Source organism: Pseudorasbora parva, chromosome 14, assembly GCF_024679245.1.
Source record: "Pseudorasbora parva isolate DD20220531a chromosome 14, ASM2467924v1, whole genome shotgun sequence".
Lineage (NCBI taxonomy): Eukaryota > Metazoa > Chordata > Actinopteri > Cypriniformes > Gobionidae > Pseudorasbora > Pseudorasbora parva.
The window spans coordinates 30,877,136-30,904,698 of NC_090185.1; the positions used below are offsets into that span (position 1 = coordinate 30,877,136).

The following is a 27,563-nucleotide window of genomic DNA, read 5'->3' on the forward strand; positions in this document are numbered from 1 at the left end:
CCGCTGAATACTCTGAATGAGCACGTAAGTTTCTCAGCTCTTCTGACGACATACTCTAGTGTGAAGTCGCACAGCTCGCCGTCGCTTTGCTGAACACGTTAACAATAATCTTTGTTGTATTTTCCTGTAAAAATACCAGAGTTAATTTAGAATTATTCAGAATTTAAGAACAAGCAGAAGATGCACGTTTTTTCCCCCTGGTAGTGGGTGGAACTAATGCGCAAATGGCAATCTCAGTGGCTGGGCGCTTATCTTTTCCTGTCGCCGTTTTGATTTCAGCGAATCAGTTTGAGCGAATGTTGTCACTGTCATGATTAATATTCATGAACCCAGCAGCTCATCAATCAATAATGCGTTGTATATTGTTATTATTAGTAGAAATAGTATTATTATTATCTTATTATTACAATACTATTATCTATTTTTTTACAGAAACACCAACAATATCTTAAGCACCACCACCAGTCATTAGTTCAGTTAAATGACAAATATGCATTCATGCACTGTAAAAAATTATTTAGAAAGAAATTACCTGGTTGCCTTAAAATTGAATTCATTGAAATTAAATTTTTTAGTTAATACAATGAACATTTTTTGAGATTCGACAACCTTTATTAAAATATTATTAAAAGATTTTGTAAGCATATTGGGTAATTGTGTGTGTTTTATTTCTGATGACGCAGTGAAACATGCCAAATGGTGCTCTTTTCATGATTTATCAAATTTTTTATCTGGTTTAGATACAATAATATTTTGAGTTCCTATTTATTAAACAAATTTCCTATATTGTATCAACTGAAATTTTTAATTTCAATAAACTCAAAATTAAGGCAATCAGGTTGCGTACTTTTTTAACAAAAAACAACTTTTTTTTTTTTACTGTGTACACATTTACCAACAGTTTTAGTTCTAATCTAAAGTTCTATCATTAAATAGTGCTTGATTATCATAATAATAATAACAACAACAGTCTAATGCTTGACTGGCTGATGTTAAGGGTGTACGTTTAGATATTTAAACAGCTGTGCCATCTAATAAATTTGGTGTTTTATATCAGTATATCAGTCTGGCAACTAAACAAAAAAATAATAATTACTAGCCAATGGCGATTCTATTGCCAAAGTGTGAATAGAGGGTTGCGTTTCTGTAACTCAAGTACACTACTTGACAGTTTCATGCGCTATTAGTACTAGTGTTTGTTAGTTTTAAATATTTAAATTTAAATTTGGTCATTAATTATTCCGACTCTGATTCGATGCAAGATAGATTATTTTGGATATATCAGGTACAATATATGGCAAATTTTCTCAAGGAAAACAAATCTCTTAATTTATGCTGTAAACTATGGGAGTCAGTCGATACTACAGGGTCTACTATAATATTAAAGGTAAATATTAGTGCTGGGCGCCCGGCGGTATGACCAAACATGTATATTTTTCTAAATTAATATCGGTTTCATGGTATAAGACGTTTTTTTTTTCCTATGCATGACCGGGTGTTAACCACATTTTCTACAGACTGAGAGAGGAAATATTGCAGTAGATTGACAACAATGCACTATTTTACTGTCATGAGTAAATATTGTAGAAAAAATCCACACTAGAGTAATACAGAATTTGCAAAACCCCACAAAATGATGCTGTGGGGAGACAACCAATAAAGCACAGACCTGCAACAAACTCATTACAGACGCATGAATATTAAAATATGACCCCGGAGAGAAAAAAACAGAGTTGAGGGCACCTTAAGCATTTTAAAAATCTAACCCTATAACAACAAACTGCCAAAACGAGGGAGAAACGCGGAGGAACATTTAAAAGGTCTAGGATATTTCAATACATTTAAGAACACTGAACAAATTACACACTTAAAGGGTTAGTTCTTCCAAAATTTATGTCATTAATAATTCAAACGGTTATAAATCAGCGTATTGAATCATGATTCGGCCAATGTCACGTGATTTCAGCAGTTTGACACGCGATCCGAACTAATGAATCAATACACTGATTCATAACCATTCAAATCTTTATTTGAGGTTTGAAAACAAACCCGGAAGAGAAGACAATGCTGAATAAAGTCGTAGTTTTTGTTATTTTTGGACCAAAATGTATTTTAATAAACCCATTGATGTCACATATGGACTACTTTGATGATGTTTTTATTCCCTTTCTGGACATGGATATGTATACCGTACATAGGGCTAAATACGAAATCGCCCTCTATAACATTGTTTGAGGGGAAAGCCATTTGTAGTGGTGTCCGCGACCGTAGTGGACGTTATTGAGAGCACTTATTCAATTTCACACTGCACCGCAATAACGAGTGAACAGCCGATGTACACACAACGGCTGTCTGACTTCACACACTTGTTTTTAATCTAACTGCTAGTGAAATATATTAGTGTATCTTTTTCTTTCAGCTGTTCCCTTCAGGGGTCGCCACAGCGAATCATCTGCCTCCATCTAGTCCTATCCTCTTTATCCTCTTCTCTCAGACAGAAAATCACCGCACTCCTTCTTGTTATGTCACTTCCGGTTTGTGCATTTTTAGATGCGGAAGTAAATTTCTCTCACAAAAACGATTTAAAAAGCCTTATTAGCGTATTTACAAGTATATTATAAAGAAAATCTACATTATTTTTCTATACACTGACTCACTGGAGTCTCTAACCTGCAATATGCTCTTTAAGAATCAACATCGGTTTGTGACAACTGATTAAAATCAAGAAATCAATATTTTTTACCCAACCCAAATGTGCCGTAATATTGAAAATTGAGGATTGAATCATTCACATGATAATCATAATTGAACTGAATCGAATTGTGAGACCAGTGACAATACATACCCATCATCTACAATAATAATAATAAAGCAATACCATGAATGCACATGAACACAAACTCCTCACATTAAGAGCAATATGTCATACATTAACTGACCTCCAACGATCACTGAATGTGTAACTGAGGTTACCTTAGGTTAAGACAAAATAACTTTCTAATTCATGACCTTCCACCTACTAATCTGGTTTATTTCTTGAGACGAGCGAGTCCCAGAGTGAATTGCAGCAGTTTCTGCTGACCTGTGTCTTAGGAAAATGCTGCGACTGAATTGTAAACAGGTCACTGTAAGCCACTTCAAAGCCTTTGATTCATTGCGGGATCTGTATGTTTCCACTGTCAACTTCAGATGCTGACACTCTTATTGTGTGACATCTCTAAATTAGAGGCAGGTAAGCCCGCACGACTTCAGGTAAGCTCCCTAGAAATCCCAGGGCTGTGATATTTCGCAGAAAGGCCACTTGATACCACTTCTGAGCAAGACACTGGTTTCGCAGAACAGGTCTGCTATGAGGGACGAGTAAAACTAAACAAACATTTGCAGTTCAATATCCAAACATGCACAAAACCCCATCCAACTAAACACAGAAAGCTAAAGCTATGGTAAATGGTAAAATGGTTGCCATCTCTTCCCTTTCTAACAGGGAAGGGCATAAGCACTTAAGAGAGAGAGCAATGATTGATCATAAAAATACATTAAGGTTAGTGATGGGAAGAAAAGAAAAAAATCGATATAGCATAGTATTGCGATATTTTAGGTGAGGACATTGCATCGATACAAGGGCGCCAAGTATCAATATTTTTAGGTCCTGAATTTTAGCTCGTATTTTGCAGAATTTCACCATAAGCTCCCGCTCCTATAACACGTAAAAATTATAATAATTTGAAATATTTCTTTCAGAATTTAATATCGCTCGCACACGTGCGTGTTATTTTAAAAATCGCAGTAATACTGTATCGGGGCTTAAGTATTGCGCTAATATCGAATCGTGGAGCCCCTGACGATTATCACCCATAATTAAAGGGTTAGTTCACCCAAAAATGAAAATGATTTCCTTAATTACTCACCCTCATGTCGTTGGACACCCGTAACACCTTCGTTCATCTTCGGAACACAAATGTTGAAAGCTGATGGCTAAGAAAGGCCTCCATTGGCATTCAGTACATTCCCACTGACCCACTCACAAGCCCATAAAGGCACTAAATACGTCGTTACAAAGTCCATCTCACTACAGTGGCTGTACAATATTTTTACAATGCGACGAAAATAGTTTTTGTGCGCGCACAAATCAAAATAACGACTTTATCCACCAAGTCATTGACGTGAACTCATGCGCGAGAATATGACGCAGCTCCACCGTTCATGACCCGGAAGAGGAGGAGCGCCGCAATCGCGAGTTCACGTCAGAGACCTACACACGGAAGACAATAACTTGGCCGATAAAGTCGTTTTTGATTTTTTTGTGCATAATAACTATTCTCGTCACTTCGTAAATTTATTGTACAGCCACTGTAGTGAGATGGACTTTGTAACAAAGTCTTTAGTGCCTTTATGGGTCTTGTGAGTGGGTCAATGGGAATGTACTGAATGCCAATGGAGGCCTTTCTGAAGCCTTTCTCAGCCATCAGCTTTCAACAAAAATATATTCATTTGTGTTCCGAAGATGAACGAAGGTCTAACGGGTGTCCAACGACATGAGGGTGAGTAATTAAGGAAATCATTTTGGGTGAACTAATGACCCGTTAAGACTGGGACTTTTTTTTCACATCCTGGAGTGTCTGCCGTGTCAATTTGTGTCTCCGCTGAATTTGCCTCGCCAGCACGTCATCCTCAATAAACCCGTCTCCAAAGACTCCGATCTCTCAAGTATTCATACTCGTGCAATTGAAGCGCCATCCTCAATCCTAAACCCGTCTCTTGCATGATATCAAGGAACTTTGAATATTCCGATCTAATATGATTTCTGACCTGTAAGGTTGCCAGAATAATAATCATACACGGTGTGTTAATAGGCCAGAGGAGAGTTGGCACCCCGACTGAGTCTGGTTTCTCCCAAGCTTTATTTTTCTCCATCATGCCCTGGTGGAGTTTTGGTTCATTGCCACTGTTTCTCCAGGACTGTACAGCCAAATCAAATTTTGCTGCAATATTTTCCTGTTTAACACTGCGAAGCTGTTTTGAAAAAATTGTCATTGTAAAAGGGCTATATAAATAAAGTTGATTGATTGACTGATTGATTCAGCTTTTCAAAATAGTTCATAGTCATACCAATAGAAAATCAGCAACAACACAAGTGTCAAAAAGAAGCTCACTTGGATCCACAGGTGGTGCAAGATCCTGAAAACAAGCATCAAGACACAAACTAAAATCTTGTAAAATCCCCCAGTCTGCTAACTGGTTTATCTGTGGAGTAAACCGTTATGTGCCTCTTCTAATTATTTATGAAGTAGGCTATAATATTATGTCAAATTTGGGGGCTCAGCACGCAGTCATTCAGACAAGAAAATGTCATTTAAGTGTCGTACATGTAATTACGCGACTATAACAGCTTGTAAGCTTGAAGCACAAACATGAGCCCAGCCATTCGCATAATTAAATAAAGACTTTATTTAATGTTTTGCACATTAATAACCTCACGCATTCTGTCACTATTTAATAGATCATCGTGAATAACTGCTTTAAAGACAAGCTGACTGCTTTTTTTGATGAGTCCCGTGACTAGTATGACTATGCTGGTGTTACTGTTGAACAAACTTTTGCCGTTGCAATTAATGAAATCTCTTATTTTTCATCTTTACAATAATTCCAGCATCATGTAGCGCAAACGTTAACTGTAGTGGACGTATTGACGACAGCGCTGTCTGTTTATTCGGCGGTATAAGACTTCAGATTGTGTTTTTTAAGCTTATCAGAGGTTAGGAACGCCACACAGCAACTTTTCAGGCATTGAACCAAGCAAAAATCAATCGTAATCATTACAAAAACTAACGATCAAGCTAGTGTGTTCCCGATATCGAAATGATCACTTCGATACGATACCAAACCAACGTATCTCGACATCGATACTCAAAAGATACCAAGGCATTAAAATAGTCATTGAATTAAATGACAGAATGATTTTACACAGCGCCTGAAAATAGTCCCTAGCACGCTCTCTGTGTAAGCAGGTTGTCACATTTGGTTATGTTGACGGAAGTTAGCCCATTTTCAGGCGCTGCGTAATATCATTGCGCCGCTGCACTCATGGTACGGCAGCAAAGTTCATTGATTATTACGCAGGAATGAGAGCATTCCTAGCCATATCAGTCTAGAAAATCACAACTTGTCATTTTCCGTCTGTCATACTACACAATGTAACTTTACATAGGAAATAGGAAAATATTAAATAGGAAAATGTTGGCGTTATTCTGTCACTTATTGAGCAGTAGCTAGATGGAGCTGTTTACCTCCAGTCTTTGTGCTAAGCTAGGCTAGTGGTGGGTGCATCAGACTTATGGACAGAGTTATGGCATGGGGATGAGAATGGTATGGACTTATATAACTCTGGGGGATACAGTGAATAAGCCAAAGTCCAAAAAAGTAATCTTAGCGATTAATCGTGCAACTCGAGGGTGAGTAAATAATGACAATTTTCTTTTTTGGGTGAACTGTCCCTTTAAGTTAAATTTGAACTAAATTCAAAATAGTTCAGTTCCTAAAGCACCAAACCGTAATCAAACATTCTGTAAAAGTACAAGACGGGAAACTCATAATACTGAAAAACAATACTGATCATCAGCCATAATATAATTATCAGCTACAAGGACAGTCCGTCTCAAATGAAACATTTAAATTACAGGAAATAAAACAGGACAGTTAATATGAAGAAAACCGAAGCGATTCTGGATTCGTGTGGTGGGCGAAGACTGTTGAACAGCACAGTAAAGCAGGGGTCATCCTGCACAACTTTCTCCTAATCTTACATCCGACTGCAGGAAGAAGAAAAAACATCTTTCCTCTCTTACCACACATCTAACACGGAGAGATGATGCATCTGATATTTATAAAACAGATCCATGAAATGGCAGGAATGCCAAGTAAGACAGAAGCAAATGACCATTGTTTATCACAGCTCAAACTTGGATGGCTGTGTGCAATCCTATGGGATGATGAAGTATAAAGTCTGCATTAGTACATGACATTTATTTAGCTAAATGTGACAATTTCACTTGCTAAGCTCTGCTATAGGATGCTGGCTTTAAAACAAGGCCACCAAAACCACAGCATTCCTTCTAAATAGGTTACAAATACACTAGAAATAACAGACAAGCACAATTTCCCTGACATTTCAGCAAAATCTCCTCAGAAGAAAGACTATTCTTCACTATCAAGCATTTGACACATTTTTAACACCCATTTAAGTGTCAGACTATGCAATGTAATAGTCTTTCTGAGAACTGACAGCACACAGGTACACAACAAAACCACAACAAAAAAAAGTGCAAATGAAAATCTTTGTATAAGAGACATAACTTGGATAGATTTAGGGCCTACATATGTAAACCTACAGATCAACGGGTCAGGAAAAGCTGCAAATGCCCAGTTTCGTTTATCAACAGACCAGATAGTTATCCTACAGCACACTTTCATGCACAATAAAACGTTTACAATGTTAAGCAATAAAAATCTGATGTGTGAGGGGGCTGCGAGCACAAAGCGTCTGTTTTGATATGGCTAACTAGCTAAACATTCCTTGCTATTAAACCACATAAACACCATAAATGTCATTAATAACGACTAACATTATATATGTCTCAAAAGAAAGAAAAAAACGAAAATAATCTGAGCATATTCGCTGTGTCGTGATATATGACAGCCTATACGGATAGCTTGAAAAGCTGGCTAAGGAAATCTCTCTGCTAGCATTAGCCACCCTTCAGCTGCGGCTAACAAGCTAGCAGCGTTAGCCCTGCGCGAGCTCCCACAAGAAACATCACAAAACACAAATGTCACCTCACACTTCTCACCAGACTCGTACATTTTGGAATAAGCGGTCTCATCCTGGCGAAAAAAAACTGTTAACTTCCCGCAGTTGAGGAGGTAAATGTTCGGTCTTCTGTTCAGACAGGCCCTCTGTGAAAACAAACTGTCATCCGCCAAACGGCACTCGGAGCAGCTCGAGCTCAAAGCGGGAAGAGCTCAATCCGCAGCGAGTGCGTGCGTGCGTGTGTGCGTTGGTGAGGGAAAGTCCGATTCTTTTTCACGAATCGGTTCTTTCGAACTGCTCGTTTTAAAGAATCGGTTAAAAAAGTATTAGCCAATCTTTTAGTCACCATTAAATCAGATTTGACAATATTCCAGTATTTATTATAAATCATTTATCAATGTACATCTTTTTTATTATTATTCACGCACCCTCACAATCCTTAACTGTCAACCCCCTTTTTGAAAATAGATGTGAAAATGCACTATCCAGACTTAAACTGCTGTAGCCTAATTTAAAGGTGCACTATGCAACTTTTCCATCCGCTAGAGGGCGCCTATTCAAAACAATTGCATAGTTTGACTGAGCGCAACCGCAGAATCTTGGGACATGTGGTCTTCACCTCAAAGCCGGTAGAAAAGAATCGGGACAGGACTCAGGCAGAAATCATGTTGATGGATAAGATTATTAACGTTACTGTAGTATGAAGCAGAGCAGGACCGAGTGTTGAGAAGCTGAGCACGGCTGCTGGAGCGATTGTTAGTGAGATTAACGCAACACACGCCTAATGAGCACCGGGACTTTTATTATGACGGGACACAGTCGCCAGCACCATTTCCGTTTTTCCGCTCATGAGTATGAGGTAACGCAGCTCTGTTTATCATATTAGATACATTTAAGTGTGTTTAAAATGATGTTATGACGTTACTCTGTGCGTTCACTCAGCGGCTGCTGTGACACTTGTTCACACTGCTAAGAGTAACCGAGGGTAACACAGATTTGATTCACGTGACAGGCGACTCCTTCAGACGTCCCGGTTCATTGGTTAAAATAGCAGTTTAGTTGGAAACATTTGGGATATTATAACACTAGCCTAGTGGTTTTTGGATATTTTACTGACATTTTTTTACATAGTGCACCTTTAAGAAAGCTTTGGAATGTAGAGCTAAGTGTGGTTTTGTTTTAAAGACACTCTGCAGAAGCGAAAAAACTCTGCTGAAGTGGGAAAAAATTTAAAGTATGAAGTTTAAATTTACTGTACATGAAATGTTCTGTACTAATTTTTTTATTTTATATAAAAATTAATACTTGTCAAATGATTAATCACGATTAATTGCATGCAAAAATAAATGTTTGTGTTTACATAATAAACGTGTGTGTGTGTGTGTGTGTGTGTGTGTGTGTGTGTGTGTGTGTGTGTGTGTGTATAATATACATATATATACACATACACTCCTTCATGTATATATTTAAGAAATATTTTAACATATATACTGTATACATATTTATCTTATATATAAATATTTTATATATAAATATAACATTTAAAAAAAAAAATTCTTAATCATATTTAATGTGTTAAATTAAGTGTAAATGTCCAAATATTTCACTTATATATAAATCAATTATTGATGTTCAATTACTAACTTAATATGCAGTTATTATTTATTAATTAACAGGTAATCAGGTATAAGAAAATACGTTCAAATGGTTTTATTATGCACTGGTGTGTTTTTTTTACACATTATGTACATTTAATTAATATCATTCACATAGGATGATCATTAACTGACAGTTTGGGGAGACCCAATTTTGGGGGGCGGAGCCAATTTGTCATGACACCGTTTCACAATAGCGAAGAAAAAACGTCCGTTTCATGAGGACTTTAAGTATAGAAGTAGGCAAATTCAGACACAGTTCTTATAGGCCCCGTCCCAGGACCCACACCTGTGGCCTTGGCCCCTTGAGAGCGTGTGTAGGCGATAGGAAGTAGGTCTCCAAGGCTGTTTGGGGTCTGAAAAATACCAAATCTCAGTGCCCTTGAATGCAAACTAAATCTATCTCTGCTTTGGAGGGATATTTGAGTGATATATAACCCTTATGCGAAATTCCCGAATAAGCAGATTCCAGATTTTGCCTAAAAAAATGTTTTGCCGAGCCATGACAAATGTTACCCCACCTTAAAGTAATTTTTTTAGGCATTACTTAGGCTATAATTTGTAGTAAATAACTACAAAAGTGGCACACATTTTAAAGTGGCACACATTTTATTAGTGCAATTACTAAATTGAGTCATTTGTTATACAGGAACCTCTACACATACAATTAGAGGTTAAGTGCAAAAAAAATAAACAAAACACATTTGTAAATAAACCACTGTAAAAACGTTTGTCAAACAAGTGTATGTCACCGGTTTATTAAAAAAAAATAAGGACACGCAAATAGTTTAGCTGGTGAATGGGTTCAGGTTCAAGCGAATCATTGAAAAGATTCGATTCGAAAGAACGAATCGCATAGTGGCTGCGTGAGCGCGCAGCAGCAGTCGTGCTGTACTGTTCAACTGACATCGATATAGATATATATATATATATATATATATATATATATATATATATATATATATATATATATATATATATATATATATATATATATATATACACACATACACACACACATTTACTATATATATATTTTTTTTTTTCACGTCTCTTCTTTGTCCTTAATTTCTTTATTTGCTTAAACGTATGTATCGCTGTATTAAATGTGTGTGTGTGCCTTAAATAGCCTATTTTACATTGCTTTCGCAATACTGAAAATGTTAACAATCATGCCAATAAAGCTCTGTTGACTCTGACTTTATGACCATTCTGGGACAAATCACTCTTTTGTTTACTGTCTGGTGGCTCAGACGCATTCCACGCGCATACTTGGCTTTCGCGGCACCTTTCTTTTTATTCCCTCACACACTCTCTCTTTCTTTTCGCAAGCCTTCGGAGAAAACACACTCTACACACACACACACACACACACACACACACACACGCACGCATAAAGCAGCGGCCATTCCGGGAGTGAACAAAAGAGTGCATTCAAACCCACCAAACGAGCACAGCGCCGCGTCTGTCGCGCTCGACCGCCGAACGCGCGCGTTTATCGGGCAGAAGATAAACCCTGTGCCGCGGAAGGTGCGATTCGGAGCCGCGCAGAGCCGTGAAAGTGCTTTACCTTGAGAGGTGTGACTCCGCCATCCCTGTTTCCTCCTCCTTTCCAGCCGCGCTGCAGCTCGCGCTCCCCTCCCCAGCGCGCGTCACGGACGCGTCACGAGACTTCTGGAGCGCCGGTTTATTTTTGTTTTGGAAATTTCGCAGCATTGACAGACGCAATAAAACGCCCTGACAGGGATCAGCAGAGAAAGAGGCGATTTTGGAGGACGGAGCTATCAGAAAACACACTGCATGAAATATGAAAAACTGAAATATGGACAAATTGATTACAGATTTTCTTTGATAAATGTGCAGTTTAGTGAAACAAGGAAATTGATGAAAAATGTGAAAATCATGTGCATGACAACAAAAAATACAATAATAATAAAATAATGGTAAATAATGTATTTATTTATTACCTCAAATAATAATAACAGTAAAACATGTATTTATTTATTGCACAATATAATAATAATAATAATAATAATAATAATAATAATAATAATAATAATACGGGGTCCAGAAATGCGCATGATCATGACTAAACGTTTTCTTGGAGATATTTGCTGACGGGGGCTCGCTTTATGGACGTAATGTTTGTTTGTTAAACAAAAAAATAAATCATAAAATAATAATATACAAAATAAATAAATACATTTTAATTATAATTGTTTTACCAACGTCATCAGACAAAAACATAAAACGGTATATGTTTTTGTCTGATGATGGTGGTAAAAGAATTATAATTCAAATGTATTTATTTATTTTGTATAATATTATTATTTTATGATATATATATAATATATGTCGCTAGGCGGCAGCAGCGGCTTATTTGTCTCGTGACATTAGCGCGTGCGAGTAGAAGGAGCTGAACCGGAAGTGCGTATAACACCAGCTGATGAGATAAACAGATAAACGGTAAACCCGTGAATCGAAGCATATTTTTTATGCTTTTGTATGTTTATTTAGGGCCCATAGGAATGTATAATACTACTAGTATGTCGTATTGTCGTTTATCAGCAGTAACGTTTGTCCTTCTTAGTTACTAATAGAAACCTAGACGCTTATAAGTTGATAAGGAAGGCGAAACCAAGAAATATATTTGTATGTGTGTATATATGTGATAGTAAATACATATTCATGAGATTCACTCAAATAGCCACAAAAATGCATGAATGTATAATACTAGTCTCTTGCATGTCATTTACAGGTATCGTTCTGAAGCACAATGCCTGAAGTGAAGTCAATGTTTAGAGAGGTTCTGCCTAAACAAGGTGAGTTTTCCGCTGGTGTGGTGTTGCTTTGTTTTGCCCTGCAGATTTCTGCTCGATCTACTGCGGGGCTTTCCGAGTGAAAGACGTGCCAACCTCACCACCGTCGAGATAAACATCTGCAGTCCACAGCTCAGCGTTATTTCATGCGTGTTATTCGAGTATATCAGTCAGTGTTGTTTTTCACTCGTGCAGGTCAGCTTTCCATGGAGGACGTGCCCACCATGGTCCTGTGCAAACCCAAACTCCTCCCTCTGAAGTCCGTGACGCTGGAGAAACTGGAGAAGATGCAGCAAGAAGCTCAGGAGATCATTAAACAACAGGAACTGGCTTCGAAGGAGCAACAGGCTGAGAAAGCAGAGTAGGGAACACTATTAAGGATCAAGTGCACACCTCCATCACAACCTAATATCAGCACATATCACTCCTATAGTCAGTCATAGCTCATGTATGACGCTCAACTCGTTCTTCTGCTAGAATCTGTATTATTTATGCATTTACGAGGTTATGTATGCGTTAGTTCATATGGCCGCATAAGAATGATGTAGATATGGTCAAATCACTATTATAAATAAGAGGCACTATTATTAATGTTGAGTTTCAGATATATGTCAGATATATGTTCCGTCACAGCAGTTGCAGTGTTGTGTGGTTTAATGGCTATATTCTCAGATCTCATTGTAAATATCTGTGTACGTGAATGTGGGTTTTTGTCAAATAAAATGCCAGCTAATTAACGCATGAAATTGGGCTTATGCGCCAGCCTTTATATATTTGTCACATTTAAACGTGTGTGTATATATTTATTTATCTTCAGTTGTTTAAAAAAAGAAAAAAAAGAAAATACTTTATTCATTAATTAAGGACACATTCAACTGATCAAAAGTGACAGTAAAGAAATCTAAAATGTTATAAAATATTCTATAATAAATGACATTTTAAAATATGTTAAAGTAGAAAACATAATTTCACTATATTTTTTATCACAAGATCTTTTAAAGACATCCATCCATCCATCCGTCTATCTTTCTATACGTCTGTCCATCCATCCATCTATACGTCTATATCTATTTATGGCATCCATCTATCTATCCATCCATCTATTGCATCCAGCCATCCATTCATGGCATCCATCTATCCATTCATCCACTCATCGATGTATTTATGGCGACATCCATCCATCAGTCTCTATCCATCATCCATCCATCTATGGCATTCATCCATCAATCAATCTCTATCCATATGGCATGCATCTATCTATCCATTTATCGCATCCATCCATCTTTCTATAGGTCCAATCGTCTGTCCGTCCGTCCATCCATCCATCCAATAAAGAACTTCCGAATACCAGTAATGACAAACTTATTTATTTGTCAACCATTTTAAACAAAGAGCAAGTAAGTTAGGTATGTTTCACATCCACCAGTCTACTGAAATATAAAAATAAATGTTCTCGACACTTCTGTGAAATGATCCCAGCTGCTGTACATTGCTCAGTTGTGTCCTTTCGTCAGTAACCATCAGAAATGACACCTTTGAAAAGTCAAAGAGAAAATAAACTTAAGCACAGCATACAAAAAGCAGCCCAGGAGGGAGAAAGCTTCCAACTTACATGCCCCCACTTATAAAGCTATGTACACAAATCCACAAGTCTCTACAAACACTGCTAACTGGAGAACAGGAGTGGCAGTGAACTCGGCAATACAAAACATGGAATGACTAAGTCATAAGTGTGGCACTTTCAGGATTAGCTTATAAAAGTGACATCAGAAGGATCGAGGGGGATTTACATCTCCTTCCGATTTGAAAAGTGCCTGGCCCTTCGGTCACATTGTGTTCTGACAGGAGGAAAGTTTTTAGTACTTAAACTTGCATGACAAATACAAGCAACGTAAAGAAATACAGAACTCCAGTGAGCATCAGAACTGGAGCAGCTGCCACAGAAATGGCTTGTGGGACTCCTGAACTCAGAAGCTTTCCAGTTTGAGGCGTCCACCATCTCCTTCACTCATGAACCGCTTTCGGCCCCTGACAAAAAAAAACAATACATTAAGTTAATTTGGGTACATGACTAAATGGTTTTTAATGTAATAATACATTGTGTGATAATGATAAATATATAAATACATAATTTGTATTACTATTCAGAAATATACTAATTAATACATTATGTAATGATAAATAATGTACATTTCATAAGAAATATGATATAAGTAATAACTTATTTAGGTGCATGACAAATATTTATGTAAAACTACTACTACTAATACTACAAATAATAATAACAATAATAAACACATTTTGTAAGAAATATTTTTTTTTATTTGGGTACATGACTAAAAATTTTGTAATACTACTACTACTACTAATAATAATAATAATAATACATTATGTAATAATAATAAATATATACTAATAATACATTTTATTCTATTCAATAATACATTTGTTTTTTCATATCTTAAGAAAATGATTTCATTTGGGTTTATGACTAATGTGAATAATAATAATACATTTTATGTAATAATTTGTATATAATAAATCTATAAATATATTTTATGTCAATAAATACTTTATGTAACATTTTATGTAATCATTTTTATTTACTAAAACTATTCATAAATATATTTGTGTCAATAAATACTTCATATAATAATACATTTTATGTAATAATTTGTATATATTAAAACTTCATTAATATATTTATGCCAATAATTACTTTATGTAATAATACATTTTGTAATAACATTGAATATATTTTATACATTACTATTCATAGTTTTTAATAAATGATTTATGAAAAATTATAAATATTTGTATACATTACTGCTATTCATAATAAACATAATTCATAACAAATCACGTAATAACAACAACAATAATAAAGCAAAGTTGTGCCTTTATACAAAAAAAGAACAAAAACAAAGCAAATGCCTCCCTCACCGACAAGGACAGAGGTCCCGGAGAGTTCTGTCGATGACCCCGGCATTAAAGCTCTGCTCCACAAACTGCTCCAGGAGCGAGTACGCACATGGAACATCAATGCTGATATCTGCCATGTCCATGTAGACTCTTTCAAATCCCTGTAGGAGGAGACAACGCTGATAAGAAGCACTTTCAAAGCTGCAGTAATTGAAAGTGGCCAGCAGGTGACGTCATACCCGTCTCAACTGGTCCACAGTGATGACCGTGGAGGCGCACAGAGACTTCAGCAACTCAAGGATGATCTGAAGCGTTCTGTTGCCTTTAGACTCCAGGACCATGATAACAGCCTGAAGGAGAAGAAGATAATCAGGCAGAGCCGTATCAGGCTTTCCACTTTAAAGGACAACTCCGGTGAAAAATGAACGTAGGGGTAATTCAATCGTTCTCTGGGATGCGTTTTCACAAATGTAAAGAGTTTTATCTCTAAAAACAGATTAGTTTATAACGCTTGTCTATGTGGGATAGAATAAGTACAATTAAATCGCTAGTTAATACCACTAACAAGGCTCAAAATAGCCTCACACTAACACAGTAGCATAATGAGGGTCCCTACATGCAAACCGAAGCATTGAGAACTTTGTAAGTGTACAAACAGTTTCATAAGAAGATACTTTAAAAAGACAGCGCATTACGCGTTCACGGACAGCAGCCATCTTGGAAAACAGTCTCGACTCATCGAGCCACGGGCGCTGTGCAGTGATGAACTGTGACTTGGCATCTCATATGGGACACCTTCTTCCCTTGTAGTTAGTCAACCATATATTTTAATTAACAGATATAATTCATGCATGTCCGTGTAATTACATTTCACAAACTTAATTCCTATCGACCAGCTCACTTAGCACAGCGCTCGTGGCTCGACTAGTCGAGACTGTTTTCCAAGATGGCTGCTGTCCGTAAACGCGTAATGCGCTGTGTTTATAAAGTATCTTCTTATTAAACTGTTTGTACACTTACAAAGTTCTCAATGCTTCAGTTTGCATGTAGGGACCCTCATTATGCTACTGTGTTAGTGTGAGGCTATTTTGAGCCGTGTTAGTGGTATTAACTAGCGATTTAATTTCACTTACTCTGTGCCCCATTGACAAGTGTTATAAGCTAATCTGCTTTTAGAGATAAAACTCTTTACATTCGATTTCCATGAAAACGCATCCCAGAGAACGATCTACTCAGTAACCATCTGTTAATTACCCCTAGGGTCATTTCTCCCCAGAGTTGTCCTTTAAATGCCTGTTTTGTTGCCGTGTTACCTCATAAACAAACTCGTGATGAAAATGTGGAACTTCCAGTTCTCTCAAGCAGCGTTCGGCTTCCACGGTGTCGCCTGATAACAGGTACTCCTTCAACAGGAGGTTAACCTGCAACAACAGCGATTGTGCAATCCGTTAGACTTACAGGCTGAATGCATGCGTTGATGCTTAATGTGCCGTAAAATTTTCCAGTTTGCCCTTTCATACACAAAGGGAGATGTTATGTAAGGCAGCCAGTAAGTGGGCGTGTCCTTGCCTCTTTGATGAGTTGATTGACAGGTCTCTGTCCGCCGCCCGAACCCCAGAGGCTGTCGATGCGAAGGCCGGTCCAGCGGCTCATTCTCAGCAGCACAGCCGCACGATCCAGAGCGGCTCTGATCAAACCACACAAACCAACGTCAGACACGCTTTCAAAACTCAAACGATGACCCAATAAGAGTAAAATAATTCAATACCTGGCGTATTCACAGTCTACTCGTCCTTTGTAGCCATCAATAAAGCTTTTCGGGAGGATGTTGTCTGCAACGGCTCGAGCGATGAACTGGCCGAGCATCTGCAAGACAAAAGCAAATGGGAATTAGGCAGGTGAAGATCACTCATTCTGAAAAGAAACAGAAATTCGTTTATTAAGCCTATTTCCTATTGGAAAGTTGTGTGCAGTCCTACAACACTGGACTCATTTTCCACGGTACTTTAGACCGCACGACACTTAGGACTTTAGGAAACGCAGACAGCAGCAGGTCTAAAAAAAAAAAAAAAAAAGTTTCCTGGCAAAAATTGTTCTGGGTAAATTTGGTGGAAATGGGGCCTTAAGGCTTTCAAAACTTAGATTTTTTTAAAATTATTTAACGATAGTAATATTAAAATATTACCAATGACAAATCCTCACATTTAACTTTTTGATCAACTAATTTTGGTCCATTTTTCAATCACATTGTTATGGATAAAATAAAATATACATTTAATTCCAGGTAAATATCACTCAGATTTCCACTGAAAGCATTTCCGTATTTCTCGTTGACGCTAAAAAGGAACTGAAATGATTAGAAATTAAAATGGGCTTATATGCATTTCTTTAAAGCTGCAAAAACTGGCAAATAATACAAATATTAAATCTTATTAATCAGTAATGTTTCACATAAAATTTTACTTTTTGGTCAACTCTAATCTAGGTCGTCCATTTTCAGATCACGCTTAAAAAAAAAAAAACATATATATATATATATATATATATATATATATATATATATATATATATATATATATATATATATATATATATATCATTCTGAGAGATTTCCACTGAAAGCATTTCCATATTTCTTGTTGACACCAAAAAAGGAACCAAAATAATTATGAATTAAAATAGTTTTTTAGCTTTAAATATTCCCGCTATTAAAATATGCCTATTAAATATCAAGCAGTAATATTTCACATAAAATATTACCTTTTTTGTCAACTCTAATCTTGGTCCATTTTGTGCACTTGTGAATAAAGATTATTTAAAAAAATAATAATAATAAAGTAATATTTCTTAGTCCACTCTCTATTCACACTGACATGAATAAATTAAGAAAAATGTATTTCATAATTCCAGATAAATATCACTCATTCTGAGAGATTTCCACTGAAAGCATTTCCATATTTCTTGTTGACACTAAAAAAGGAACTGAAATAATAAGGAATTAAAATAGCCATTTATATATATATATATATATATATATATATATATATATATATATATATATATATATATATATATATATATATATATATAAAGCTGCACAAATAATAATAATAATTACAAATAATAAATCTTATTAAATAATATTTCACATTAAATGTTACTTTATGGTCGACGCTAAACTAGGTCGTCCATTAACAGATAAAATATAAAAAAAATTAAATATATTTTTAAAAAATAAATAAAGTAATATTTCCTGGTCCATTTTTTATTCACACTGTCATAATAAAATAATAAATATTTAAAATTTCTACTCATTCTAAATATTTTCCACTGAAAAACATTTCTTGTTTACGCACACACACACACACACACACACACACACACACACACACACACACACACACACACACACACACACACACACACACACACACACACACACACACACACACACACACACACACACACACACACACACACACACACACACACACCCACACCCAAAAAGGAACTGAAATCAGTTAACATGGCAAATATTGAATTTAAAAGTGCATAAAAAAAGCCCAAAGTTCCTCATTGTAATATTTTTGAAATTCCACTGAAATTGTAAACAGAGCAGTTGTGTGCACAGCTGGAGGGAACACTGTCAAAAAATGCAGTAATGCACATCAGTTCATAATGGAGTAGGAGGTCAATATTTGTACACATGCTGTTTTGTCTACCCTTTGTATTCAGGCCGTGTTGGGTGTGATGGGGAGAAAGGGTTGCGTTTGCCACATTCTAGCACTCAAACAACATCTGCTCGTGTGTATGAGCGAAGGCTGACAGGAGAGAGCTGAGTGAATGTGTTTGTACAGCAGAGAGTGTGTTTGGAGGCACAGCGCTGACCCAGCATTCTGCACACAGCCAGACAAAAGCACAAGCTCTGGTGTTTGTATGAAGCCAAAGGAAACAGCTGAAAGTTTCTTCTGACTGGTTCATCCGCACCACCAGACACGCTCCGACCACACAGTTCTCATTGTTAACCGCAGCTCATCAAACATGCTTTTAGCAGAGCAAACATGAAGACGCACCGGCGCTTAGAAACTGTGGCAAATGTTACGCTGCAAAAACCTGCGCTTCATGATTATGAACTTTACCTGATGATTAAATGTCATAAATAATTCATTCATATCTTTGGACCCACTTTATATTAGGTGGCCTTAACTACTATGTACTAACATTTTAATTAATAATTTGATACATTGCACTTATTGTGTAAATACATGTTTTAACATTGTACTTACATTTAAAAAAAAATACCTGCATGTAATTACATCTGTAATTAATTTTTGTAGTTACATTTGTAATTACACGTTTGACACTTCCCCTACCCATAACTCCACCTTTAAACTTACCCACACCACCACACCTGTCCCTAACTCTACCCCTTTCTCACCTCAATAGCAGCAAAAGTTTTTTGCAATACAATATGAACACAGTAAGTACATAGTAGTTAAGGCCACCTAATATAAAGTGGGGCCATATCTTCTTTTCATGCCACTTAAATTCACTTCTAGAAATCATTTATTCATTTTTAACACGGATTCATAATAAGAATAAGCATATGTAATTAATTCATTGTGGTGTGAATTGGCCTTTATATCTGTGCAATAGTTACAGACACCTTAAACTCAGGCACACTGGCTTTAGCGTGTTACCTGAGGAGCCGCTGGCGTGTCCAGCACCAGGTCGGGCAGCTCTTTGAGCAGTTTGTGGAAGGAGGCCTCCACATCACTAGCCGTAAGCACGCGGCCGCAGAGCTCTCTGAGCAGCCGTGACGTCAGTTCCCTGTGGCTGGCTTTCGCTTCTAGCGCTAGCGATATGGCTAGCATGGGCACGTCCCCACGCATGCCACTCAGGTTCAGTTCGGCAAGCAGTTCCTGAAGGAACAGAGTGAGATGTTCTGATTATAATGAGAAAGCACCCTTTCACAGGTCTGCACATGTTTGTTTACTCATAAAAAAAATAATTGCAGAGCACTGCATAACACCGATTAGATTAGAAGGGCAAAAGCCATCTCCTCATTTAACAACACAGTCATAAATCTCACCGCCACTTCATTAGCATCCCCGTGCTCAAAGTACTCTTGAACGATAGGAGTGACAGTCTTCTCAAATGTCTCTTCGTCTAGAGGGAGGACGACCGTCTCGTATACGCAGTTCTCCTGGAGAAACGAAGTTTGAGTGCCAACTTGCATGGTGATAAAACCAAAAGCGAGTTTGTATTGTGTGGTTCTTACCTGCTCCGCATCGTAATTGGGATCTTTAACATCAACTTCATCTTCGTCATAAACTTCCCCTGGTGTTCCCCATACACCTTTACCGCCAGCCCCACCTACAGATACAAAACACACATCTTTTCAAAACAATAAAATGCGTTGGAGGAACTTTGAAAGCGATGTCATGTCGAGAACGGGAAGAAGAACGAAAACCTTATGACTCTTTCAATGCCTTCTGCTGCGGCACATGCAAGTACATGCTGTTCCTGCCATTGTCATGTCCACCGCATAGTGTCGTCCCTTAATTCACAGCTGTTGACATCATCTCTCGATATGTGCAGAGCTCTAACCGCAAGTGTCAAACTAATACTGAACCAAGAAATAGAAACTGATGCTAACCAAATCGGTAAAAAGCACCAAAGCAGTATGTGCACGCAAGGCTTAGAGTGGCATCCGTTAGTGTAAATGTTCTTTTGTGGAGCATAAAAGAAGATACTTTCTGTTGTTTTTTTTACTGTTCTTTTTCTTTCTGAGTTGTTTACACGGTTAAAGAGTTGGATTCTCATGCTAAACATGGCCAAATTAAAAAAAAAAAAAAAAATTAGTTGGATGTATGACAGCATCTGTGACAAATGACTTTTGTGACAGTATTGTCCTGTATGAGGTCATAAATGCCGGATTTGCTTGCATGGGCCCTTCTCCCGGATATTCGCGCACACATCAACCAGAACGAAAGCCAGAGCGCGTCCTTCAACAAGCTTTATTTGGGTTACGGGAGCCGTCCTTGTTTTTAGACCACGAAATCAGCTCTAAAAGTCACTAAAGAAGAGTGTTTTTGGGTGTGAGGGAAAGTTAACCTTTTTCAGCTTCCCAAATAATCCAGCATTAAGGAAACAGTGGATGCAGTTTTTTTCCTGGAGTAGCAACAGAGTTCTGCAAGTTTGTTTGTTTGTTCCCGGTCATGAGTGTCATGAGTCGAAACCACAGGCGGTGAGTGAAACTGCATCAAATGTCTGTGTTTTGTTGGCATTCAGCGTGCAAGTGCATATAAATGTAAACAGCACGAACGTATAGTAAATCTAAAGTTATCCAGGGAGTGTGTGCACGCTCGATATTCTTTAGCCCCGCTTACTGCACTCATCCATGAGTTCGGCTGTTTTTTGGAAACAATCGGTACAACACATCTGTCTTTTATAAATATGATAAAACTAAAGACTCTTCGGTGATATGAAGGATGTAATACTACTAATAGGTACTCAATATTAACATAAGACTTGCAGAAATTGTGTGTTTTATGACCCCTTTATAGTTTTTAATCATTATTTTTTGCAGAGAATGCATTAGGGGTGGACAAAATATTGCTTGGGCAATATATTGTCTTTCTTCTCCGTGTGATATGTTAATCGATATGCTGGCACATAATATCCAAATATTTAGGCACTCTAAATAGATTTCCCTGCTCCCAGCATCTCTACTTCATGGCTCCTCGAGGTGGCGCTCAACATATGAATGAGGGAAACATGAACATAAGATAACTAGCCTAAGAAAAAGAGGTTTTCCGTGGGATGGCGGACAGCAGTGAGAGTAAAATAATAGATGCCCCTGCCACGTTTAAAGAAGTCATGAATTGAGAAATCGACTTTTCTTTCAGCCATTGATATATGAAAGTTAATCGGGATATAAGGATATACTTATATCGTTTCGGAGCTGAAAATTTCCTTGTAAGCCAAAGAAAAGCTTTTATTGACACCAGGCCCACAAAGTGCTAGATTTCCAAACGCTAGGTTTTCCTGTGACAGAGTGTGGTGAAACGCCGCTTTAACCAAAGAAGAAGAAGTCCTGATTCGGTAGCCCTGCCTACCATGCAAGAAATGTAACAAATAACATGGGCCATCGTTGTCTATATATTGATTATCACAGAACTGATGTATCGTGATATTATAAGTACTGTAAGCCATGTATCATATATTGTGAGGTACCACTATGATTCCAACCCCTATATTATATTAGTGCTTAGATAGATAGATAGATAGATAGATAGATAGATAGATAGATAGATAGATAGATAGATAGATAGATAGATAGATAGATAGATAGATAGATAGATAGATAGATAGATAGATAGATAGATAGATAGATAGATAGATAGATAGATAGATAGATAGATAGATAGATAGATAGATAGATAGATAGGGCCCTTCTTGTCCTCCGGTTTAAATAAATTGTTCTTCATTAAACTTAGTCACAAATCTTTTTTGTTAAGTATTGTGATGTACATCCCAGCGATTCAAATTATTGAAAAAGAAAAATGTAGGGTTGGTTCTATCCATTGGTTGGTGATTGATTGGAGGCAGAAAGGGGCGGGGTTAAAACGGACAAAATGGAGTCTGACACTGCACCCAAAAATTTAATTCACATTTTGATAAAGAATTACGAGAAGATTAAGAAGAACGCATGGATAAATAGTCCACAAGATCAACATGCATTTAGAAATAGGTTTGCTGCTCTTAGATCAAATTACTATTTGACTATGAAAATGTCATCAATTTGTAATTTCTTATTTAAGGGCAAAACAACACTACTGGCTTCTGCTGAACCTGACCGCAAAGATGATTGTCATTATGCTGTAATCCACTGCTCAGGCCAACATGGATTAAGTGGAGAACTCTACCTTATGTATGGCACTTCCAAACCAACTACATTTACACTGCAACTCCTGCATCTGAAGGAGGATTCTGGCCAAAAAAAGCTAACAGGATCTCCTGCCCTGCCCTGTGGGCTGACTTAAGCAGCAGGTTACGTAACACAAACAGGGCCGACTGAGCCATCGCAGAGGGACTCAAAAAGAGAAGTGTGCATTTAGTCATCTTTCGGGTGATGGGGGAGGTGGAAAGGTCAGGAGGGGGACCATAATCTCAGCTAAAACACTCATCTAGACGATTAAATGATCACCGTCAGACACAAAGAGAGTCGAGGAGTTGTTTTTTTTGCAGGCTTGGCATTATGTCAGCAAGTTAGCATACACGCAGTGTACTTGACACAGCCAGTCGGACAGTATGTGGGCCGTTTCTGCAAGCCAGACCTTTCCTAATCAATTCAGGTCTGTTGCACTCAGGGTCATTGAACCCTCCACAAAAGGACCACCACTGGGTAAAACAACATCTGAATGAATGAATGGGAGTGACCGTCTGTTATGAACGCATGTGGAGTTCGGTAGCTTAAGTGTGTCAGTCCGTTCACTCAAACCATCTTAGGTGTATATCACTTTCTTCTTTCAGACAAATACAAGTTATATTAATAATAGGGTTATTTATATATAAAAATGTCCTGGCTCTTCAAGCTTTATAATGGCAACCCAAAATTTGAAGCCAAAAAAGTGCATCCATGCATTATAAACCTACTCTGGAGGTTAATACAAGCCTTCTGAAGCGAATTGATGGGTTTGTGTAAGAAAAATATTAATAACACATTATAAAGTAAAATATCTAGCTTCCAGTGGATTACTGTATTAAATGCGCAAAGAAAGTGTAACACCTCTTACACTGCATCCAACGCCATCATTGCGCCAGCTACGCTTTTGGAAGGCCGTCAGGTGGAAGCTAGATATTTCACTTTATAATGTTAAATGTTGATATTTGTCTTGAACAAATCCATCGATTCGCTTCAGAAGGCCTTTATTAACCCCCCAGAGCCATGTGGAGTACGTTTATAATGGATGAATGCACTTATTTGGGCTTCAAATTTTGGGCTTCCATTATAAAGCTTGGAAGAGGCAGTACATTTGTTTAATATAACTCAGACTGTATTCATCTGAAAGAAGAAAGTCATATAGGATGGCTTGAGGGAGAGTAAATCATGGGCTAATTTTCCTTTTTGGGTGAAATAACCCTTTAATTTGTTTTGAAAACATAAAGCCAGAATGTTAAGTCCAGAATGTTTTGGTCCGATGGTGTAGACGCGAATAAAGCTATGGTTCTTGGTATGAATGGGCTTTAAGGAATAAAACCAGCACCAGTACCTTTCTTCGGCAGGCCTCGTCCCTTGCCCATCCTCGACCTCCGGTTAAGCAGTTTGCCCTTAGGGCTGGTGGGGGGAACCGTGGCCCGGACCACATCTCCGTTATCGCTCAGCGAGTCGCCCCGGCCTGAATCCCGGGAGGAGTTCTTCCTCAGACGTCTCTTCACCTTGGCCTTGAGTTTTGCCTCATGAATGCTCCCGGTCGGGGCCAATATCCAGTTTCCATTGATCTCTTTATTGACATTTCCAGTGAAGGGGCTGTCCTCGTCCCCAGAGGGGAAGGAATCGCTAAGATTTCCAGCCTCTGAAGAAGACAATATGTGAATATGCATAACAATTTTGATTATATGTGAATAAATATACATTTAAAAAAATAAAAAAAATAAAGCATTAGCACTAAGGGGCCAACGTTTGGGCCCATTCAATTACTTTTTATTCCACTGAGATTAAAAAACAAGTGATAGCCCTGACCTTGGCAACGTCACCGAGAAATCATAAAAAAACTATAAGGGCAAATAGTTCTCATACACTGATCTAGAAACATTTAAAATTACATAAAAAACAAAAATAAAAAACAAATGTCGCGGTAAAAATCAACTTGAACTTACCAACGGGGTTTGCATTAAGCCATGCCTCACAGTCAGTTGCCATGGTTAAGGAATTAAGTATTTCAGCGTATGAAATGTGCCTTTGCACCTAGGAATGCAGAGATATTAATGTTAATATGTCTAAAGCATAAATTAATGAATACATGAAAACATTCGGACAGCTGCTCCAATCAGCAGCGTCCATTTGGCTCATACACAAGCCTGATACAATGAATGGACGCATTACCATAACAGACAGGAGACCCGCAGTCTCTAAAACGAAGTGTTTTGACGAAGCAATGCTTAGTTTTCATAATCGTTTTATTAACGCGTTTTACATTTGACGCAGAACACGCATTTAATATGGTGTTATGTGCACGCGCAAAGGCACGAGCGCAACATAAACATAAACAAAGCCTCGGGACGTGCAGCGAACAAACGCGTTTTTTACCTTTATTTGATGCAGCGTGTGAGATAAAACCTTCAAAAGTGTTATACGTTGCAAAATAAGTTTCTTTCAAACAACATCCCGTCGACGAAGAACAAATCATACTAACCTGCTTTATCGCGTCGTCCAAGTTCGAGCTTACTCTCCGCTGGTGTTGATTTTGTGTTCTCTGCCCAGCAACTCAATAGCGTAATGCTGCCCCACGAACTCTCTGATTGGTCAGAATAATAGAGGCGGATAGCAAAGTAACCAATGAAAATTAAGCTCGGGTGAAGCAGGTCTTTCTCGTATTTTCTACGAGGCGTTCGTTAAAGATCGTGACTTTCCGCCGCCCGTCGATGGACGCTGAAGTGATGTCATTATGTAACAGATGCGCATGGGTGAGGATGAAGTCTCTTTCTCTCCGTTATATTATTCAACTGACCCATAAAAATAAAATTAAAATACTATGGGTAAAAAAAGAAGGGCTATTTTATAATGTGCTGGCCAATATTCGAACCATGCTTCACATAAATATCAAGCCACGCTATTTTCCAAAATGTTTATTCGATATTTGCATAAATGCAACCCAAAATAATTATACAGATTTTCTTTCAGAAAATGGGATGCTATTATTAAACAGAATATAAAACAGCAGAGTAAAAGTTATCCAGAACCATTCCAATAATAAACTCGCATTATAACACACACACAACACACACACACTTTTTATCTTTAACCAATACATTTAATATCAGATAAATAAGCATGGTCCAGTTCAAGTATCCCTAAAGTCTAAGTTCGGTGTACAGCAATGATGAAAAGTAAAAGCAAAATAGCATGACAGACATTAAGTTACACTAATGTTTTAGCATTTTGAGTCTTCACTATACTTCTTGACCACCTAAAAGGCACTTTAGAAAAATGAGTATTTCAAGCATGAAATTCAAGACCTGAACACTGACAAAAAATGATCACTGAAAATACGATATAACAGAATACTCACAAGTATTAACCTGAGGATTATTTTACACCTCTTCAAATTTAAATAGAAATTGAAATAAGGCACTGAAGTCTACAGAGGAAAATCAACACATACACAAGCTTTAGAGTATGAATGAGGCAGATGCAAATGATGTAAACACTACACTTACCAGTGCATTTCACATTCTGATACATATTTTTCACAGTGTAATAAAAATTCCTGGACTGTAGAGACAGCTTACTTTTAAAGCGACCAACGTTGTCATTATTCATGTTCAAACCTCACAACATTCTTTCCTCCATGGAACACAAATGAAGATATTTTATAGAAAGTTCCGGCTGCTCTTTTCCATACAATGAAAGAGAATGGGAACTGTGACGTGGAAGCAGAATATATATATATATATATATATATATATATATATATATATATATATATATATATATATATATATATATATATATATATATATATATATATATATATATATATAAAGTAAAAAAATGCAAATTTTGAACTTTTGCAGTACAATCGACTTGGATGTTTAAGTTATTTCAACTTAAATTATGTTAATCTGACTTTAAAAAATGAGTTACATCTTTTATAACTAATAAAAACAAGTTTAACATTTCTTAACTTATTTTGATGAGTTAAAACAATGTAAAAACATATGTTATCATAACTTATTGAACATATAATTTTTTACAGTGTGTGTGATTTTAGTATATATACAGTTATAGTTTTTGTTATACTTTTTATTTTCCGTTTTCACTTTAAATGTTTGTAATTTTGTTATGCGGTTTTGTCTTTTATTGGGCTTTTTTTTAATATGTCTATCTTTTTTTATTATTTTTTTATTAGTTATGTTTATTTAGCTTCAGCTTCAGCTAAACAAAAATAAGAAATAAAATAAACTTATGTTTTTATATTTTATTCCAGTTAGCGTTTATTGTGTTTCAAGTAACATTTTTAATGGTTTGTTAGCGATAATAAATGATTTGTTGGCCATGATTTAAATAAATTGCAAACAGAACAAATTAGTACAACATAGCCATGATATATTTTCCTTCCACGTCATGCTCTG

At 36.9% G+C, this 27,563-nt stretch overlaps 2 protein-coding genes across 4 annotated transcripts in view; both read right to left on the reverse strand.

Moving 5' to 3' along the window:
- shoc2 (SHOC2 leucine rich repeat scaffold protein) overlaps nucleotides 1-11,176 on the reverse strand; it is a 35,302-nt gene extending 24,126 nt beyond the window's left edge. For 2 of the 3 annotated variants that reach the window (XM_067416213.1, XM_067416211.1), the window contains exon 1: nucleotides 7,859-8,031. The gene's annotated coding sequence lies outside the window, so the exon portion shown is untranslated. Of the gene's footprint in view, nucleotides 1-7,858; nucleotides 8,032-11,032 lie in introns of those variants that run through there. The other variant, XM_067416212.1, reaches the window with a different exon arrangement.
- A 2,456-nt stretch (nucleotides 11,177-13,632) lies between these two features.
- On the reverse strand, nucleotides 13,633-25,770 carry pdcd4b (programmed cell death 4b). The gene is made up of 12 exons (XM_067416220.1): nucleotides 25,625-25,770; nucleotides 25,089-25,176; nucleotides 24,482-24,784; nucleotides 20,485-20,579; nucleotides 20,296-20,409; nucleotides 19,904-20,125; nucleotides 16,972-17,069; nucleotides 16,773-16,890; nucleotides 16,517-16,624; nucleotides 15,443-15,553; nucleotides 15,225-15,364; nucleotides 13,633-14,309 (listed from the first exon to the last, which is right to left on the reverse strand). The coding sequence occupies exons 2-12, from the start codon at nucleotides 25,129-25,131 to the stop codon at nucleotides 14,249-14,251; spliced, it is 1,413 nt and encodes a 470-aa protein (XP_067272321.1). The 5' UTR covers nucleotides 25,132-25,176; nucleotides 25,625-25,770; the 3' UTR covers nucleotides 13,633-14,248.
- Between the last annotated feature and the right edge of the window lie 1,793 nt (nucleotides 25,771-27,563).